Here is a 21,229-nt window from a genome sequence, read left to right on the forward strand (position 1 = left end):
GGAAGAGTTCAGTGGTGCTTTTTTTTTCTTTTTCTTTTTCTTTTTCTTTTTTTTACCTTTTACCTTTTTTCTTTTTTTTTTTTGGTTTTCTTTTTTCTCTTTCTCTTTTTTATTTTTTTCTTTCCATTTATCTTTTTTAATTTTCTCTTATTTCTTGCACTTTTTTAAACTTTCTCATTTTTCTTTTCTCTTTGCTTTTTTCCCTTTTATTTTTTATCCTGTATCCTTTTTTATTTTTCTTTTTTCTTTTCTCTTTTATCCTTTTTCTTTTCACTTTTTTCTCTTTTGTCTTTGTCCTTTTTCTTTTTTAAATTTTTTTCTCTTCTTCCTTTTTTCTGTTCTTTTTTCTCTTTTCAGTTTTTCTTTTCTCTTTTTTTCTGTTTTCTTTTTTCATTTTTTCCCTTTTTTCTCCCCTTTCTTTTTTTTTGGTCTTTTATTTTCTTTATTTTCTTTTTCCTTTTTCTTTTTTTTGTCTTTTCTCTTTGCTCTTTCATTTTCTCTTTTCCTTTTTATGTTTTTCCTTTTTTCTTTCTTTTTATCTTTATTATTTTTTCCTTTTTCTTTTTCTCTTTTTCGTTCTCTTTTTCTGTTTCTTTTCCTTTTTACTTTTCTTTTATTTTCTTTTTTCTCTTTTTTCCTTTTTCATTTTTTTCTCTTTGTTCTTTTCTCTCTTTTCCTTTTTCCCTTTTAAGTTTTTTTTCTTCTTTTTTTTTCCTTTTATTTTTTATTTTCTTTATTTTTTTTCTTTTTTCCCTCCCCATCCCATGCCCCCTCCCAGGAGCGGGCTTTTTTTAGATACCTGGGTATTTTATGTGTGTGCATATAGGGGCACACACAGAGACTCATTTCTGCTGGTGTCTCCCAAAAGTCTGACTCCCTGGCCAGTGCTTTGGTCTGTCGCCCATGCTGGGAGTCTCTGGGATGGGGAGAGCTGGGAAGGGAGTTCTTATCCCCAGGTACTGATGGGGAAACTGAGGCACCGAGCAGAGGCCTGCAGTCCTCATCCACAGTGGGGCTGTGGGTCATTCCATCATTCGACAAGTCTGCAGGTGTCAGGGAAAAGGTGTCAGGGAAGTTTTCCCAGGGCTACCTGGTGGTGGTCAGGCTCCTAGCCCCGTGACATCCCCGGATGGGGGCCCAGGCCCCTGGCACCAAACCTGGCCACCAAACCTTCCTCCGCTCAGCTCCCCACCACAAATCACTGCCCTCCATTGGCTGAGGACCTTCCTTTTAAAAAGGATTTATTAAGGGGGGATGTAAGCACAGGCAGCGATACAGTTTCATAAATCGAAAGGCAATAGTGCTCATCATTACTGGTTTGTCTGGGGGGTGGTGCAGAAACATCCCCGCTCCCCCCCATTCCAACTCTGTGTTAAAAGCCCCCTCCCCAGCACCGCTGCCTCCATCGCTCCCCTTCACCTCCCAGTCTGTGGAGACTGCGAGCGTGGAAAATCCCCAGACAGGGAGTGTAAATGCTTGTTCTTTGTAAATGAAGAACATAATTAACATTAAATTAAGGTAATACAAATGAAGACAACACAGAGCCTGACAGGATGAGTGTTTGGGGAGGCAGTAGAGAGAAGTGATTCATATTTTTAATTTACTGTACAAATAGACTAGCAGGGCTGGGGGGAAAAGGGCCATCCAAGTGGAGTGGGGATTTTTTTTTTTTTTTCCCACTGTTGTTTTGCTGTGCTTTAAGCACACAATGACTATTAAAGTCAACTGCCCATATAATAGGACATCTCCTACATGACTGCTCTCCGAGAGGCAGCTTGCTGTAGCAATAAATTCTGGGATCGCCATCTGCTGGTGCGCACCCTCCGCCGGGCACCCTCGCCTTGGCCATCCCGACGCCAGGCACCAGCAACCGACCAGCCCCAGCACCCCTCGGTGCTGCACAGACCTGCTCCTGAAGACCACCAGACACAAACATGCTGGAATGAATATAGAATTATTATTTTTTTTCCATAGGGTAACAAACATATTTCCCCCTTCCCCCAAATATGCCCTTAAATTGTTCATAGCCTTTTTTTCGGTTGGGGGAGTCTGGTTGATGCCTGGGAAATGCTTTAGGCTTTTAAAAGAAACAAATCACCGTGCTCCATCCCTCCAAAGTGCTGGATTTCAGCTGAGTGCCCATTACCCAGAATAAAGTAAAAAAAAAAAAATAACCCGTTTTAGGTTTTTTTCCCTGCAAAAACACGCTTCACCAGAGCTCGTGTAAACCACAGGCTTGGCTTAAGCCAGCTCTGCACTTTCAGGAGATGAGGGCTGTGGGAGATGTCATGGAGAAGAACTGGACCCTTTCTGTTGACCAACGCTGGCTGCATGAGCTGCAGTTGTCAGTGCATCTCATCAGTTTGCTGAGCATACTTCTCAGATGGAATGGTTCCATAGGAATTCAGAAAGCTGGAGCAAATCAGACGATCACATAGTGACCATGACCTTATTTTGGTGCAAGTTTGCCTTTGGCAAGTGCTTTGGAGGTTCTTCTCGGTCCAACCACTGAGCTGGTCATCACCTGTTGTTGTATAAAATCCACTTTTCATCATACAGCACAATCCAATCTAGAAATTGTTTATTGTTGTTGCATAGAATAAGAGAAGACGACACTTAAAAAAAATTCATTTTTTTGATTTTTCGATCAGCTCATGACTTATCAAGCTTTTTCACCTTGCCTATTTGTTTCAAATGCCAAACAACCTGAGTTCTTTGGCAACTTCTTGTGTAGTAGCAAGAGGATCAGCTTTGATGATTGCTCTCAATCGGTCGTTGTCAACTTCTGATGGCCACCACTACGCTCCCCATCTTCAAGGTTCTTGTCTCTGCTGTGAAACTCGTTGAACCACCACTGCACTGTATCATCTGTTTGTTAGCAGTTCCTGGGCCAAATGCGTTACTGATGTTGAAAGTTTTCTCTGCTGCTTTATGACCCATTTTGAACTCGAATAAGAAAATTGCTCAAATTTGCTTTTTGTCTAACATAATTTCCATAGTCTAAAATAAATAAAAAATAAAGACCAAGTAAACAGTCAGTAATGAAAAAAAGATAAATCGAGAAAAGCACATTTGAATGATGTATAACGTAACCACGTGTATTACGAGATCAAACAGCAGATTTCAACAATGAAAAACTGCTATTTCTTTTGCAACAACCTGTCTGGTTGGACCAACAGTGGAGAGGGGCTGGTCCCAGCTCCTTGTTCCATCATTTGCCATGTCCTGCTCCCTTGCCGTCTTTTCCTCTCCCCTTCTATGCTCAGCTCCCAAACCTCCTTCAGAGTGCCTGGGGCAGCTCCAGCCCGTCACCTGAAGCTTTGCAAACCCAAATTGCAGCCAGGGCCTCTGTAACCAGTGCCCAGGGGCCCTGGGAGGAGCAGAGGGACTGGTGCAGGACAAACCCTGTATCCAAAGGGGAGAGGTTCATCCAGTCCTCCACGTGCATAAGTCAATACTTAAACTCACCCATCCTTTAGCGTTGGGTACATTATGGCAAGGAACTTACACGTTTGAAGAAAGTCACATTCATCTTCATTTCTGCAAAGTTTAAGAGGATCAGGAGCATTTCCAGGCATCAAAGCAGTTTCTTGGGCTCTTCTTTGCACCTTCTCTAATCTTTCAAAGTCTGTTTGACCCTGCTAGAGGATACGGCCTTACCCTCACCAAGCAGAATCAGTGCTTTTGGAGGTTTGAATCCAGAGAGCTGCTTTGGACATGGGGAAGGAGCTTTGGACATGGAAAAGCAGCCCAGAGCCCACTCAGCTGTACCCTTCTCAGGACAGTTGGACTGACAACCCCAAAAAGAGAACCTGCCCCAACATCCTGAAGAAAAATACTGATAAGAAGCTAGTGTCCTGTGAGCATGGGGTTTCCTCACTCTCACCCTTCCAGGTCCTGAAGGAGGACGAACATGGCCTTTGGGAAGGGTTCTCAAGAGCAAACACACCCAAAACGCATCATCAGATTTTGCCAGTGACCTCCAGTCCTAGAAAGAGAGGACTTCTGGCTCTGGTGGTCTCTCAAGTCCTGGCAGAAATGAGTCCTGATCCCATGTTCCCCATGTCTGCCTCATCTCAGCAGCCACCACAGAGCAGTCCTTGGCCATAAGGCAACACCCTGGCTCCTTGACCATGCCAGGACCCTGGGATGGGGGGCTGCTGCCAGGGGGGCTATTGCCTCCTATGCAGAGGGAGGGAGGCATCTTCCAAGCCACCCCACACGCTGGACGGGAAGGATAAATAAATACCAGAATAAATAAATACAAGTGGCAAAGAGGCCTGAAATGATGCTGTCGTTTGCTGGGAATGAGAGACACAAGTGTAATTTAGGTTTTGATATTATGAAAGTCTCGCTGCTCTAAAACAGCAGGGCACTCAGTGCCTCATTAATAAAGGATAAACTTGGAGTCTATTTACAATGCACTTTTTGGGGTTATTTACACTCCATTATACATATGTAATGCTGCACATATTTACCGCTCTGTTCTGCTGCCGAGAGCAGCCGAGTCGGGAGGGAAACGGAGTGGGAAGCGGCTGATGCTGTGGAGTCATGACCCCTGCTTTGACTGATGTCCTTTAAATGGCTCAAGATGCACGAGAGCCCCAAGCCAACTGCTGAGGATGGAGGGGCTGGGACCAGGTCCTCGGGGACCCAGTGTGGCCCAGTCCCTGTCCCCATGGGCCCAGCACCCACTCACCCCTGGAGGTACCCTGAAGTAATGGAGAAAGGGTGAGCTCCTCAATGTGGACTGGAGCCCAGCACACAGACAAGGGACCACAAGCACCAAACATGCAACCCATGGGACCATGAAGGAGCGGGGAGCTGAAAAAAAGAGGGCTACATTATTTGCAACAAGATAAATCACGTCTGCATTGGCATTAGAGGGCTTTAGCCATGCAGTCTTCCCCACCACACAGCTTTTACCTCTTACTGAAGCAAAACATTGCAGTTTCCCCACAAACGGCAGCCCCCAGCCCTGTGGTGTTTGTGGGGGCTGCTGTGAGGATCCTGTCCCCTCCTGGGCCTGGGCAGCCTCCACCACAGGATCCAGGGCAGTATCATGGGACAGGTCATGCTCAGAGAGCACCCTGGTGTCACAGCATTTGTGGGGTGCAGCAAGGTGATGTGTGTGCACCCAGGATCCCTTTGTCCTCAGCAGTTTGGGAGGGTGCAGGGGTCCTGTGTGAGCACTGTCTGCAGCATGCAGGGCTGGGCAGAGAGGGGCTGCAGCAGGCAGTGGGGTAAGGAGAGGTAGGGCAGCTGTCATCCCAGGTTGCACTCGCCAGACACCAGCTGTGGAAGCAACACTCTTTATTACACACCTTGTGTGGGCAGCTTTTGGCAAGTCCATGTGCCCAGGAGTGATGCGAACCCCCTGCCCCAGGAGGTCACACTCTCTCTGGGAGGGCATCTCTTCCAGCACAGGGGCGATGCGCAGCGATCGGTGCAGCCCTGGCCCACCATCAAAGAACGTCCCGGCCGCAGACTCTGGTGTGGTGAGGTGTCCTGGAAGACAGAGCTGGCCGAGTCCGAGTAAACTGGCCCTCAACTTTTTTCCCCGGCTCCGAGCCTCCTCTGCCACCCTTGTCCCCCACAACCCACACAGGGCACGGGTCCCATAGTGGGAGGTGGGGGGGCAGGTCAGGGCAGGCTGGAGCCTGAGCCTGAACCCTCCGTGCTCTCCAAGGCCCCGTAGCCACTGAACTTCATCATCCCGATGAGGCGGGATGGGTTGGAGAGGAAGGAGCGACGGGTGGCGAAGATGTGGCTGATCTCCATGAAGGTCTTGTTCTTGGTCTCAGGGACAATGAGATAGACGTACAAGGCCACCAGGAAGCAGATGCCACAGAAAATTAGGTTGCAAAAGGCACCAGCTGACATCTGGGGATAATGACAGAATACGGATAGGGCAGAGAGTCAGAGACCCCTGAGCTGGGCATGACATGAGGCAGAGTCCCTTCCCATCACCTCTCCCTGTGCTGTCCCTAGCCAGCACTGAGCTGAGCCAGGAGCATGGGCATCCCTTTGGTTAAGCCTGGCTTGGCACTCTGTCCTGGGGGAGCAGCAGGGCCATGTCCATCCCCTCCTCCCCACACAGTCCCTCTGGAGCAGTACCTGCAAGAAGGGAAATATGAAGCCGATGGTGAAGTTGCAGAGCCAGTTGAGGGACCCCCCCACGATGTAGGCGGCTGGGCGGTGTGACTGCACGAAAAGCTCGGCTGTCATCAGAAAGGGGATGCCGGCTGCAAAGGGAGGGACAGAGGGAATGTATGGGGGACAGGCTGCTTCAGACACCCATGGGGTCAACAGGTCCCGCCCATCTAGTCCTGTGGCCAAATGGCTGAAGCCCAGCAAGACCCACGGGTCAAAGTGGTGATGCTGGGAGGGCTGGAGGAGACAAAGAGTGCAGGAAGGGGTGGATCAGTGTCCTGTCCTTAGCCTCCCTTTGAGATCTGTCTCAGTGGGTGGGTGATGTTCCCCCTAACATACCACAGTTTCACTTTGCTGAGGGCAATTTCACAAGTTACTTGACTGGGAAGTTTCAGATTGAGTCAATATCAAAGTTGAACAATTTATCTGAATTCTCGTTTTGCAATAATTTGCCTAAATGGTGATATATTAAATCTCATGTAGACCACAGGCACAGAGAAACATGCTCCTGGCGTCCTCCATAATGCCCTTCCCTGCCTCCCCTGATCAAAATAGTTTAGAAAATTTCTTTCTATTGATTAGCTAAAGGCTCAGATGTTGGGACTGATTTAGGTAGGAAAGAAGCACACACATTTCTGAGCATCAGAATTTCTCACAGGACACAGAAATATAATTTCTCAAAATTTTTTCCCCATATATGCTGAAAAAAACCCAACAGAACAACAGAAGATTATTGTGCAAGCCAACCTGTATACTAAAAACTGGACGCAGGTTGTGGCTACTTCTCCTGGAAGGAATCAGCCTCACCTGACATGCGTCATTAAGTTGGCAGCCCTGGATCCCAGGACTGTCCCTTTGCTGGAGGGCAGGATCCGAAGCCCAGCGCACGCCCCGGGACACACAGGGATCTGGCAGGGGACTGTATTTGATGTGGTGACATAGTTGAGGTCCCACTGCCTGGGATAGGGCTGACCAGAACTTCTTTATAAAAGATTCTCCAATGGAAAAGGCAAACCAAAAAAAAGTGCCAATAACTGAGGGAGGAGTGGAGCCCCTGACAGACTCTTACTCACAGCTCACTCAGAATAGAGATATATATTTTTTTGTTTTAAAACTCCTATTCATCATTGTTTGTGAACAATGAGCCATTAAAATCCTAATTAAAGATCTAATTACAGTGAAAAAAAATCTGGGCTGAGAATGAATTATAGACCTGTTAACAGCTCTGCTAATACATCAGCTGGGTAAATCAGTCCAGGTTTCACTCCTCACTGTTCAAGTCCACTCTTGCACCCATGCTCCACTAGGGACAAGATGATGCTCACCAGTCACAGTGTGACGGAAGCAGGTGACACCTCCAGAGAGGTCTGGAGAAGGCTGCCAGGGCTTTCTCCCTTCTTGGCCCAGGAGCAGGGAGGAGGAGGAGGAGGTCCAGCATGCCCTGGGGATCCATGGGGCTGGAGAGGCTTGTGGTGGGATCTCGCTCACGGGGTGCAGCATGATAAACCAGGACCTGCAATCCCCACTGCTCCTTGCTGCCCTGGGGTCCCCACTCCCATCCCTCTGCCCCCCTCTTCTCCCACCAGCCCCAGACCCACCTGGTCCCATGCAGAAACCGGCGATGATGCCAACCACACAGGTGACGCTGACATAGCACATCCAGGGCAGGGCAGACTGTGAGGGGACACAGGGCTGAGGGCACCACCAGGACAGTGGACCCAAGCTTCATGCTGTGTCCCCAGGATGGGGCTTCATGACTCCTCCTTGGCTCAGCAGCAGTCCTTGGGGACAGTGGCCACGCAGGATGTGTGGGGCAAAGCTGCTGAGGTTCAGCCCTGGCAAAGCTCAGTGACCTGTGGTGCTAAGACCTCCCCAGAGCTGTGGGAGCATCCTCTGGGAGCTGGCAGAGGAAGGACCCTGCAGACCTCTCCACCTCCCCTCGTATTTCACAGCCACATTCCTGGGAACAACTATTTCTGTAGAAAAGCTGCCAAAAGTGGCAGGACTTTTCTCATATGGTTCACTTTTGCTGTTGTTCTTTGCTCTGAATTTTCCTTCCCTTCAACTTTGAAGGGAAAATTTTGCTTGGAAGAGCCATCATGTTTCATATTTCCACGCACACCCCCTCCCCTGGGGTAATACCCATCCCTTTATCACCCAGCCCTCATTAAAGCACCCAGTGCTCCAGCCCCAGCCATGCCAGTGGTCTGGGGGCGGTGGCCGGACCCTACCTGCAGCAGCAGGGAGATGGTGAGGCCAGCCAAGCAGATGCCCATGCTGCAGAACCCAGTGATGATGAGTGGCCTCCGGCCCAGCTTCTCAATGGTGAAGCACTGCCAAGGGACAGTAAAGACTGATGGGTTGGTGGGAGCTCCCCACCAGGACAGTGGCACCCCTTGAACCCCAGATCCAGTTGCAGGTGGAGGGATGCTCCTGCTGGTATCTGGGGAATGGGGGCAGCCCCAGGTCAGAGCTCTAGGGTTGGGGATGGGACATGGGAAGAGCCAGAATCCCCAGCTCCTGGGGCAAGTATGCAGCAAGCAGCAGTGTGGTCCCGCAGAACCCTGGGAGGGTGCAGGGTTGGGGCTGGGGTGGCCCCACGGTCACATTTGCAGTGGCACCAAGCAGACATGCTGGGCTGGGCATGGGGTGTTTGTGGGGCAGTGGGCAGAGGAGGCAGAGCACGGACAGGCAGTGTGGTTGGTGGCTGGAGCAGGCAGGGTATTGACAGCAGAACAAATGCTTGTAATTTTATAACCAATCTCAGTACGTCCATTGGGGGTCGTTTACAGGGCTGCTCCTGAGCAATTCACCTGCACGTCGGGTGGCTGCCAGGGCTGGGGCAGCCCCATGGCCAGGGAAGGGAAGAAGGGTAGAAGGGGGCATCCTATGGAGGGGCAGTGGGGTGACGGGGGAGTCCCACTCTGCTGTGGGCTGACCTGTGGGGAGAGGAGAGCAGCCCCCTGCTCAGCCCCGATTTTCTGAGTGTAGTGACCCCCCCATCCATCTCTTTAATTGTCAGGGAACAGATTTAGTGCCTGGTGGCTCAGGCTGGCCCCAGGTGACACTCACAGATGGGACAAGGGACATAAATCTGCCTGGCCCAGTGCTAACTCTCCAGCTAAATGAGGTCTGGTTGGGAGGACAGGAGCTACTAGCTCAAGCCTAGGCCGGTGCTTGGCTGGAGGGGCAGATGGGGACATGTGGCTCTGCTGATGGAGTGACAATGAAATCGGGAGTTAGAAAGAACCGCTTAGCCCCCTCCATCACCCCCAACCTGCTCCTTGCCTAGCATCTCCCCCCAGCCTCCCACTTAATCCCAAATTGTCCCACCCCTCCTAGATGTGACCGCACAAACTGAGCCCTTCTCATCCCATCTCCCCACTCTATTTCCCTGCAAAACCCTCTGCCATCCAGCAAAGGGGCTGTGCTGCGGCACAGATGGCATTTGGGTTCCATCCAGCCTCCTCTGGCTTGATGGTGCTGGGAGCTGGAGACAAAGCTCTGGCAATGAGGGGCTGTGTCCATTCATCTCTTCATCACTCACCCCGATCAGCCCAGCAATAACTTCAGTGGCACCAGTGCCCAAGATGGTGTAGGGGATCTGGGATGCTGGGATCCCGGCATTCTCAAAGATGGTGTTGGTGTAAAACCAGATCTGCCGAGGAGGGGACTCTGCGTCAGCCACGAGGCACTTGATGAAACGAGTTTCCAGGTCTCAGCTCAGCCTCTGCAGAGCCAGGTCCTGGGGTGAGGACCCCGCAGGACTTACAGCATCGATCCCTGAGAGCTGCATGCCGGCGTTCACCACCACCACCGAGAGGGTTTGCCAGTGGACGGAGCGGTCCCACAGCAGCTGCCAGACAGAGACCATCTCCATGGAGGAGAGTGACTGCTGCTCCTCCTTCATTTCCTCAATCACATCCTGCACATTGGGTGTCCCCAGGAACCGGTGCAGCGCTGCAGGGAGAGTGGGGGTCATGGGCATGCGTCTCCCCATCACAGGGCAGACGTTCACAGGCATGGTGCAGGGCAGGGACAGGGTCTTTGCTCTGCCCTGGCTCAACCTCCCCAGGGGACCTCCCTGACCCATGGGGCTGAGTTCCTAGGAAGTGAGGAGATGCCTGACACCATGGTGATCGGCACCCTGGAAATGCTGTAGTGCAACTGGATGGGACAGAAGGGCTGAACCATAGGGACTACAGTTGCCTGTCAGGTATGGGTGTGAAAGGATGCTGCTAGGATGCGCCTTGGTCTTGGGAGACCTTGGACCAGCACCCAGCACCTCCCAGAGCCAGTCCCCACCCCAGGACACGCCCTCACCCGCAGTGGCCCCGAAGATGTCATTCTTCTCTATCAGTAGGTATCGCGGGCTCTCGGGGAAGCAGTGCAGCAGCAGGAGCTGGAGGGAGGCAGGAACGACTCCCACTGACAGGAAAAGGGGCCAGAACCTGTCCTAAGAGGAGTCAAAACAGGAAAAGTCACAAGGAGGGCAGAGCAGGGTCCAGCATGCGTGGGCTGGGGTATTGTGCTCACATTGCCCAGCAGCTCTGGGAGGCTCAGGACCTGCGCGAAGAAAACCCCCAGGCAGATGAAAATGCTGGGCACAAGGCCCAGAAAACCCCGCAGGTTCTTGGGGGCAATTTCTCCCAGGTAGAGGGGGACCACGCTGAGACAGATACCTGGGTGGGGACAGGAGGCACTGGGATGGGAGAAGCAGCAGGGAGAAGGGTGCCCAGCCAGACCTTCAGTGCATCTCCTCCCATGCCCAGCACCATCCACAGTGGGGACCCTATGGCCAGGGACATGGACCTCTTTCTGCCCCACCGAGCCCCCCACCACAGAGCCTGGGGCCATGGGGAATACGAAGCCTTCTCTAGCCCCCTGGGAATGGGTTGTAGGGGACCAGACCCTCAGAAGGGGCCACACACAGCTTCACAGTCCAGGCAGCACCTACCTGAGTGAAGTCCCATGATGGAGCGGCCGACAATCACCATCTCAGGAGACCCCAGCTCCCGGCTGAAGCCCATGAAGCTGCTGGCCAGGAGGACGAGGACAGTGCTGCGGCTCAGCACGACATTCCTAGCAGTGTACAAGCAGCGGCATAGCCCCTCCAGCCCCATCCCATCCCTTGACCACCCTGTCCCATGCCACCCTCTTACCTGCCGTATCGCTCTGTCAGCACACCCACCAGCAAGGAGCCCACCAGTCCACCCAGCGCGAAGATGGAGACCGTCAGAGAGTAGAGGAGGGTCAGGGAGCCAGAGGTCAGTCCGTGTCCATACCGGTGGGACCATGTGGCATTGTAGAAAGCTTTTATGTGCTGCATGGCAGAGAGAGACACACATTCACTAAATGCACTGGGAGAAAGGGGAAGACAAGGGAAGACAGGCCCCACATGGAAAGTGTAACAGGTTTAACAACAATGCAGGAGATGCAGGGCAGGACATGCCTGGGGATGACTGGGATGTGCTGGTCTGGTTGCTCAGCCAGCTTCAGCACCAGAGGGTTTTAAGGACAACTTAGAGATGCCACAGGGAGAGCTGGAGCTGGAACAAGGAGGTTGTGGGGAAGCTTTCCCCAGCTCCTGCCTTCCAGGGGGGACCAGCGTGGGAGGGTACAAGCACACAGGCTGCAATGTCCCTCCCATGCCATCCTTCTCCTCAGACTGCTCTCTGTGAGCAACTGCCCAAGGGAAATGCCAGCATTTTGATGCAGGGTTGCCAGGCAGTGACCCCTCCAAGCTCCCTGGGAGGGATGCAGAGCCCTTCCCCTGCAGGCTGGCCCTTCCTTACCACTGCTGGTGAGTTCACCACAGCCAGGTTGTAGCCATAGAGCATGGAGGAGCCAAAGGACACCAGGAAAGCGACTGACACCAGTGGGAAGGTGAGGTGCTGTGAGAGAGAAGGAAGATGGATCAGCACAGTCCTGGCCAGAAGGGCCAAGGACATACATGGCATGAGTGGTGTTGGGTCATTGCACCTTTGCTAGTAGGCATGTCCTTGGCCCAGAGCAAAGCCCCAGCGTGATGGAGCCCTGTGCTGAGCACCTCTTCATGCCACTGCCCAGCACCCAGCCCAGCCGATCTGGTTTCCCTGTGGCTGGTCTTGTGGCTGTGGCACAAGACTTGACCCTGGTGGTGGCCCAGCTCAGGCTACTTGCCCCAGCTGCCTGTCCTAGGCACCCCTGCCCTCGGGCTGGGAGAGAGCAATGGGTGGAAAGGGGCAGGAGGAGGAGAGAGATACACCGTCTCCCTTCCACTGATGGGGACAGCCAAATTGCATTGCTGCCAGCTGCCCCCACCACACCTCCCTGCCTGGAAGTCCCAGCGCCACTGAAAGCTGCAGTTCACTTTGGCAAGTCCCAGCCCTCCTAAAATGCCACATGCACCCACTTCCTAAAACCCTCACACCCACCAGCACCTCTGTCACCTGCTCCAGTTGCAGGCAGGACCTCACTGCACGGAGCTGACAGTTGTGGAAGGTCACCCGGGCAGCCCCGACCCAGCCGGGGGGTTTACATCAGCTCACCTCGGGATCGGGGTGCCCAGCAGTACCCAAGAAGAATCCAGTGCACCCCTCCAGCCACAGGGGCACCTCTGGGTGCTGCACACAGCCATCTCCCCTGGAGCTACAAGCATCCCACGATCCCACAGCGACAGGATTGTAGCAGGGTGGGTTATGAGTCTGTGTCACCCGGGAACATCCCCACATCCCAGCACTCAGACCTCGGCCCCGCAGCACCCCACTCCCCCCCCCCGCAACTCCCCCCAGCACGGCAGCCCGATCCGAAACAACCAGCAGCTCCCGGCTCACACACAGCAAATCCCAGCTAAGCCCATCAGGAATCCCGAGACGGGAAAACGAGGGGAGGGTGGACGGGGTGTCAGGCCAGGGGCTGGGGGAAAGTGGGGAGGGGGTTCCCCGGAGCCCACAGGGAGCTCACCCCAGTGATGTCCCCGCCGGACTGCGGGGTCCCTTTTCCGACCGTCGGGGCGAATCTGCGGCCGGAGCCGGGGAAGGGAGGAGGAGGAGTTGCGAGGGAGGAAGGCAGCCCCGATCCGGCGACCTGGCTCTTCTGTCCCATTTTCAGATGGAAGAATGAGAGGGACAGGAAGGGAAGGCAGAGCAGAGCAGGGCAGGGCAGGGCAGGGCAGGCAGCCTGGGTGCTCCCAGGGCTCATTGGAGGCGCCTGAGCGGCCGGAGGAGGAGTCCGAGGGCCACCCCCTCTCGCCGGGGGGTGGGGGGCAGAGGCAGGCAGGCACCTCCGGGCTGTCCAGCCTGCCGAGGGGCCATGGCCAGGCCTGAGGACAGCGGGACCACCGATGTGATGCTCTGGCACCATGGAGAGCCCTCGCCTGTTCCCTCCAAAGAGGGGTAGCCCCAGGGACTGTAAGCAGGGCAGCATCCCTGCATCGCCCCCGAGTCTGGGGCAAACGGGCAGCCCCACATCACCCAACACTCCCCAGCCCCCTTCCCACCCTGTCAGACTCATGGGGCAGATGTGCCGCATCTGCTGTGACTTGGGTCATAAGGCTGGTATACACACTGACACCGCCCAGGGCAGCTGCCTTCCTTGGGCACGGAGGGACGCAGCCCCCAGCCCCGAAGAGGAGAGACTTGGCCCATGGCAGCTCAGAGGAATCTAATTTTGCTGCGGCCAGGAGTTGTCTCCCCTGCTGCTAATTAAGTGCTTTTAATTAGCAGCCTAATAGCAAGCTCTTAATTTGCTGAACAGCCAGTTGAAAGGATGGGGACCCCACTAAGCCACGGCTTGCAGCAGCTTCAAGGTCTTAAAAAGAACAGGTCCTGGCTGGCTGGTCCCACCTCAGGAAGGGTCCCATGGGGACAGGAGCAAAGGAGCAGAGCTAGGAGAGGCCTGTGGGCATCGGCATCTCTGGGCCTGCTGTGCCCAACCCCAACCAGGCTGTCTTGGATGATGGAGAGCCTGGGTGCTTTATCCTCCCACAAAGGATGCACCAATTCCTGTCTTCTCCCTCCACATGAGCCTCCATCTCTCCTGGAAAGCACTGTAGCCTCTCCCCCAGCCAGGAGCCCTTCCCAGCCTGACAACATTCAGCCTTTCTCAGGGCAGGCATCCACTCCAGAGCTCCTATGTCTTGCTCAGACTCAGTTTCTCCATGTCTCAATTTGGACATCAACTTTACCTTTGTGCAGGTGGGCTGTGCAGGTGCAGAGGTCTTGGTGTCAAGGCCATGGTGGGGACAGCTCTCCGGGGAGTCACGGTCCTTCAGGGTATGGTCCCATTCTGTTCCCAGAGCAGATCCATGGAGGAAGATCCATTTATCAGACATACCAGTGGGCGAGAAGACCTGGCATGAGGAGGACATGCAGCCTGTGGGTACCAACCATGCCAAAAGTTCTTTCAGTGCTGCAGGCAGCCCAGAACACCCCCTGGACTCACCCCAAGCCCTGTACTAAGACATGGCAAAGCAGCATACCCCAGACAGGACAATGAGCCGGGCCACGCTGTGTCACACAGCCATGCTCCCACACCGGTCATCCAGGTACATGGCTTGTCTCTGGGACCAGCATTTGGAAAATGAAGTGTGCCCAGTCCAGTGGTCTCTGCCACAGTGAGAGGAAGAAAAAGCAGGAGCCATAGCCCACCCCATCCTGAGCCACCCCAGCATACCCACCTAAAAGTCCTCCTTGGAGCTTTCCAGCTCCTCTGCCCTGACAGGTCCCCAAGCCCAGTGCTTGGTCACACAGCCACAGTCCCCCTCTGGCTACACAGCCTGATGCTGGGGACCGGACTGGGACATCCTCAGAATGCCATCCTCAAGACACTGCTCCAAGCTAGGGGGGTGGCCACAGCCTTGATTTAGGCGGTAAGTCTGGGTTACTGCCACTGGTTCCCAGCAGCGTTTGGTATGCCAAGAGCAGAAGTTTAGCAGTAGATGTAAAGGTGAGAAATACGTGCTGAGGGAGGAAGGAGGAAAGCCTGGGGTGCCAATTAAAGGCCACCAGGGAACTGGGATAATTGGAGACACTCCTGTGACCTGACCCCATGACTGTGGCACATGGTAGGACAGAGACGAGTGCTGGTGACTACCACCCACTGCTCTGTGCTGTGAGGGAGCTCGTCTCCACAATTTACAGGCGTTCCCATTCCTCCTCTGTTTCCGTGCAAGGACTCCCTGGCTAGAACATCCTCCTTGGCTGGGAAAGCAGCTGTGAGCCCACAAACCACGCTCTTCCCCTCCCGCTGTCACTCCTGGGAGCTCCTGTCCCACTCTTTCCTCACTGCTACCCCTGTTCCCAGGTGCAGCACTGGGCCTGTCCCCATCTCAGTGCTCCACACCGTGGGATGCTTGCATACCTCCTTCTCCTCAAGGCATCGCACACACAGTGCCCAGGACATGCAAAGAAAGCCAGGACCGGGAGAGGCAGAGCAGCAAGAAGAGCTCACATCCTACATAGAGTGATGGCATTTGCAAAGGCCAGGAGGACAGAGATGGTGTTGGGAGCCCCATGATCCCCTGAGGGCTTTCCCTGAGCTGATGGTGCTGTGCAGGTCCCAGCAGAGCCCAGCTGCCCACGGCGTGGGCAGAGCCAGGATCCAGCCCACCCCAAGGAGGTGTGTGGAGGGGAAGGACAGAGCCAGCCCTGCTGCAATGGCAAAGCCCCTTGTGCCCCCTGCCTACCTGCCTAGCTCCCCCGGGACCAGGCACTGGCCAGCCATGTGGAACCCCACACCAAAGACACAGAACACTCAACAGAAAAATGTATGAGGATTTCTGCAGGACTGGGGAATACGACAGTGGGGAAGATGCACTGTGAGAGTCTGTCACCTTTTCCAAGATGAGATGGAAATCCCTCAGAGAGGACATGGTCTTCAGTGATGCCTCTTGGTGTTTGCCCAGCACTAGTCCAAACTAGAACAAAGTCCACAAGGAAGCAATAAGCAGCTCAAATAAACGTAGGTGTAAGGATGCATTGCTTAGCAGGCACCTCTCCCTGTGCTGGAGGAGAGGGAACAGCACGGACACATCAGGCAGAGCTGCTTGGACATCTCTGCAGCTTGAAAGGTTGGAGCAGTTTGCTGGTGCTGGCCTTTCGGAGCTGACACACCAGAAACAGAGATGGTTGGGCAGCTTTCCTGTCTGTCTCCTCAGAGGAGAAGCCTTCCTTGATCTGCCTTCATAAATGCCAGTAAGGGTGCTTTGGGCATGGAACAGGGAGCTTCAGACACATCAGGGCTCAAGTTTCTGCGAACCACAGCAGCTCCCAGAAGAAACTCAGCTGTTTCCCTAGTGAAAGCATTGCTCAGGCTGCTGTCTCTGCCTTGTTGCACTGGAAAGCCCATCCAACTCTGCTCTCCAGCTGTGGGAAGGCTATTTACCTGTACAGGAGAGGCCTTTTCCAGTTCAGGTTTTCATGGTCATATACCTTATCCAACTGTAGTGGTCCCCAGCAGATCAACCCCACAGCTCAGCAACCTCTCGCTGGTTTGGAGATTTCTAGCTGTTCCTACCAGTCAGGTGCATGTCAGCAAAGCCCTTAGGAGAGAAGCTCAGGATGGGAAGATAACACTTGTAAGAAAGAAAGAGTATCCCTTGGGGATACAACAGATGTGTGTTCAAGCTCTCTTAGGGCAAAGCCAAGTGTCTGGTACTCACACACACACTGCCTGGAGCTTGCTAGAAGGGCATCACGTCCCCGTCCGTCAGACGTCGTCAGCTGTTCTCACCAAGGAAGGACCAGCCAGCCAGAGGGACAGGATGAGACCTCAGATGGCTGCAGCCCCTTAGGGGGTTTAGATTTGCACAGGATAGTTAGCACAAGCAGGATCTTATTTTCTGTTGCTAGTCTTCTCCTCCAGCAGTTCAGGTGCTTTCCTCCTGGGACAGTGTGCTGGGCAGGGTGTGTGCTGGCTGCAAAGCAACTTGAGCGCTCGGAAACCAGAAATCTTCTGCAGGCACTGCTATACAGACAGAGCACCTGGCTCTCAAGCTCAGGAGCGGCATCTTATTCCCACCAAATGCTGAATCACTTCTGCACCCTCCTGGGCACTGACAGGTCCCACATAGCATGGGGGGAGCTCTACTGCACACAGCCTTGGAAAAAACAGGGCCGGGACACTGCCAGAGCTGGGGACGGCCCGTACCCAGGGCTGCCAGGACAGCTTGCCCACAGAAATCAATGGCAACACTAGAGCATCTCTTCACTCTGGGCTTTTGTTGTCTCAGCTGCGCTCTGCTGAGAGGTCACCATCCTAATTTGCTTCAAACTGACAGAGCACCACTCAGCCCTGAGTTCACCCTAAGCACTTTTTTGTAAGAATACATTCATTCTAGCCTAACATAAACTGGCCTATTCCCTTTCCAAAACCTGGCTTACTGCACTCTTGAAAGTGTGTATATATAAAAAAAAAAAACCAAAACAACCCAACACAAGACTTTATTTTAAAGCTCTAGGTTGATCAAATGCTGTTAATTTGAAGCTATGGCAAACATTACTTTCCTCCTTCATTTGAAGTGGAAATAAGGCACACATTTTTAAACAGAAAGGGTAATTAACCACTGAATCTATTTAGATAAGCTGTCTGGTGTTCATTCTTCTCCAGTGTAAGTTTATAACTGAGATTGCTTTTCTTTCTCAAGGACTCTCTTTAGTACTCAAGTTTTTGGATGTGATGCCAGAATTCCTGGGAGAAGTCTTCCAGCCCACGCCCTTCAGCACAGGACTGTCCCAGTCCTAAAAATCTGCAATGAATACTCTGATCTTCACCTTTAAACATCAAGAATGACTAGCTAAGGATGGCTGGAAATAACCCACAAGGAGATCTTGTTTCTCATAGGATTGGGTACTATTTGTGTTGTTTGGGTACATGCAGAGACCTGGGACTGTGAGTACGAAGGGTAATGAGTCTCATTTGGGTGCACTGGCAGCCACAGTCAAGCTGCACCCTGCATTACAGACTGATCCAAAACGATGGATGAAGCCTGTCACTGCAATCCCTTCTCCAAATCTATTATCAGATGGGAGAAAAGAGCAGGAGGGGAACAGAAAAAGCGGTGTAAAAAAACCCAATCAAATAAATAAACAAATTATATATATACACACACATAAAAACCCCAACCCTTGCCAAACAAAGCACGGGGCTCCTGGGAACCCTGTCAGAAGGAGAGATGGGGATTGGAAGTGATGGGAATCCTGCTCCCAGCGCTTCAGAAAAGCAGGAGCCTTTGCAATCTCCAGTCCCCCGCTGGCTCCCAAGAATGGAGCCAGCAGGGAGAGAGGCGGCGGGAGTGCAGGGTTTGTTTGTTTTCTGACCACCCCAGGAGTCAGGATCTTAAAACTGCGGTGGCCTCTGTTTTAAAAGAGGCTGTTAAGTAAAATGGAAAGATCCAAGGCTGATAACCGAGGAGCGCTTTTAAGAGAAAGGTATTCTGAGGGCAAGGGTGCTTGCGTTAAAATTCGGGCGAGGCATAAGCGTGACAGCATCCCCAGCCACAGAGCAGCAGCGTGGCAGTACTGTGATATGTCAATTACTCACTCATTATTGAACAGTAGGATTCTGATTAGTTTATAAAACAAATTTGTGCTTCTCCTACCAGGATCTTGCAACAGTACCCAGAAAAACAGTTTTTATAGCTTCTCCCCTCTCACTTTTTTAATGGGCAGGATGGCTCAAGTTCTTCTCTATCAGTCACATCCATTCTCCAGCTTACAGGGCAGACTCATTTGCCTCAGCCAGAGGCCATCAGCTATGACGGAAGAATTTGTTAATTAAAAAGTATGCTGTGGTTTTAGGAATAAGTGTTTTTTTGCAACTGCCAGAGTGGTCCTTTTATGCTGCACTCATCAACGAGCAGCAGGTCTAAGGCTGGTCTGACCACTGCAGACTCCGTGTGACGTGAAGCAGCATCTACCCCAGCCTTGAGGCCACAGCGCTTCCAGGTGTTCGTGCTGCACGTGTAGCAGAAGTGTGACTCATGTGCACGGTGCTCGAGGAAGATACAGGATTGATATTTTGACAGTGTCTTTCACCCCAAAAGGAAAACAGGAGAGATTCACAGCTTAATCTTTGTATTTGTATTTAAGTTATTTTCTGAACAGATAAAAAACCAAAACAAAACACATTGTTACCATGATCCTAGCTCAAGTGAACATTAGTACATTAACTACACACCACCGTAACGTAATCACAAAATTCAAAGCACTCATTACTTAAGAATCCAGATAACAAATATAGCAGAGTAACAAACAGAAAACTCTGGAGAAACCATGTTCCTTCTCAACTTTCCCACTTCCACACCCATCTCAGCCTGAGCAGGCAGTAACGATGCAGCACAGGCTGGCCTGGCTGGTGTGCACCTCTCCTAAATGGACTGATGTAAAATGACTGGGAGAAACTGGATCTGTTACACTTTGCTGAGGTCCACATTGTTTTTCTGCCATGCTAAAACTGTGGCAAGGCTGAGCCCTGCAATGCCTTGCATGATAAAGTAGCTGACAGCTAAGTTTTATGCTCAAAAGCAGCTCCAGTTTTTCACACTGAATTGCCCAAAAGTTCTCACAGCTAGTTCCTTGTAAAAGCCACTCAAGCAGCTTGGACAGGCTGGCCTGCCTTCCTCCTGCATGTGGAGCTTTGCCCAGACATAAACCAGCACTCGAGTGCTGGCAGATTAAAACACTTTCCCTGTAAACACAACAAATCATTATTCATCATACAGGTACAAGCAGAGCCACTGTGTGATGAAGACTGGTATTTCATGATGATTTTCTGGCCACAGATGCACTTGGTTCCTGCTTGAGCAGAAACCAGGATATCTTTAAGGGTGACAGGCTATTAAAAAAGGGACCTATTTAGGAGCTGGCTACAATATCTAAAGGGCTTGTTGTACATTCACGTACATCAGCGCTCCTCTGATTTTGAGAGTATCAGCTTAACATCACTAAGGATTAGCCAGTGCTGCCAACTCTCATGAGACAAAAAACTGGACAACAACTGGACAACTCCCACTGGACAACAAACATGGGAGCCCAGCGGTCTTTGGGAACAAGCACAGAGTCATGGAAAGACTTTTCTGACATGACAAGGGACAATTTATGCTGGCAGTGTGCCAAGGCTCACCCTGGGAGAGACGCTTTGGGAATTTACCAGTAGATGGCTACACCTCATTTAAAAAAAAAAGAAAAAACAACAAAACAAAACCAAAACACCAATGGGGTGAGGGGAAAAGGAGGGGACACCAAATGCTCAGCCTCAGCAGGCAGCTGCTCCTCTCAACCCACTGCTGGGGTTCTAGAGAAGGAACGCACCTGAGGGACCTGTTGCTTCTGTACATTTCTGAACTAAAAGGGGGGACTGAAAGACTCTGGACTCCTTATGTTAATCAATCCGTGAGGGATTTTCCGGCAGGAGGATGGAGGGATTTCATAGGGAGACCTCCTTTGGGGACAGCTGGGTCACTTGCTGTTTCTCTCTCCTTCTGGGAAGCTGCTGCTTATTGCTTTGAGGGGAACAGTAGGCAAGGCTCAGCATGTCAGATGCGTCATGCATGCCACTTCGAAACCCCGACAAAGTTCATTCTCTTGGCAAGTGTAGTTTAGACCATCCCTTTCTCCCTATGCCCTCAGTGCAACCTAAAATCGGCATCAGCTGACAAGTTCAACACTAGGAGGCCTTAATTACCTCCTGATGACTTGTGATGTTCTCATAGAAAATCTCTATTTTTCTGAGTCAACTACAGCAGCCAAGAGATCTATTTTCAGCATTGTCGCCACTTCTGTAGAGATCCATTTCCACCCCTGCACCTCCTCCTAGTTTTCAACCGCTTGGGTTATCTCCTCCTGTTCCTCACACAGTTAAGAGCAAGCCTGCAGTAGGAACGCTGGCTGCTCCTTCTTGTCTGCTTCTCTAGCTAGGAAGAGCCGCTAGCATTTGTGATTCATCAGTCACAAATATTCACCCCTGCCAAGCACCCACAAAAAAGGCAGATCTAAAATGGTGTTAAAGGAAGGTAACAATATTAGGCAAAGAGTCCAACTTGGAGATGTGCTTCCCATCAGAGTTGGGATGCCAGAAAACTCAGAACCAAGCCTGG

General features: G+C 52.0%; 1 protein-coding gene across 1 annotated transcript; it reads right to left on the reverse strand.

Moving 5' to 3' along the window:
• Positions 1-1,601: 1,601 nt before the first annotated feature.
• Positions 1,602-13,256, reverse strand: LOC136104477 (solute carrier family 2, facilitated glucose transporter member 5-like). Its single transcript, XM_065843483.2, has 12 exons — positions 13,099-13,256; positions 11,949-12,047; positions 11,316-11,476; positions 11,111-11,235; positions 10,690-10,835; positions 10,477-10,609; positions 9,926-10,113; positions 9,701-9,811; positions 8,385-8,486; positions 7,752-7,827; positions 6,118-6,245; positions 1,602-5,883 (listed from the first exon to the last, which is right to left on the reverse strand). The coding sequence occupies exons 1-12, from the start codon at positions 13,237-13,239 to the stop codon at positions 5,644-5,646; spliced, it is 1,650 nt and encodes a 549-aa protein (XP_065699555.1). The 5' UTR covers positions 13,240-13,256; the 3' UTR covers positions 1,602-5,643.
• Positions 13,257-21,229: the final 7,973 nt, after the last annotated feature.

The sequence above is a fragment of the Patagioenas fasciata genome, chromosome 8 (assembly GCF_037038585.1).
Source record: "Patagioenas fasciata isolate bPatFas1 chromosome 8, bPatFas1.hap1, whole genome shotgun sequence".
Classification (NCBI taxonomy): Eukaryota; Metazoa; Chordata; class Aves; order Columbiformes; family Columbidae; genus Patagioenas; species Patagioenas fasciata.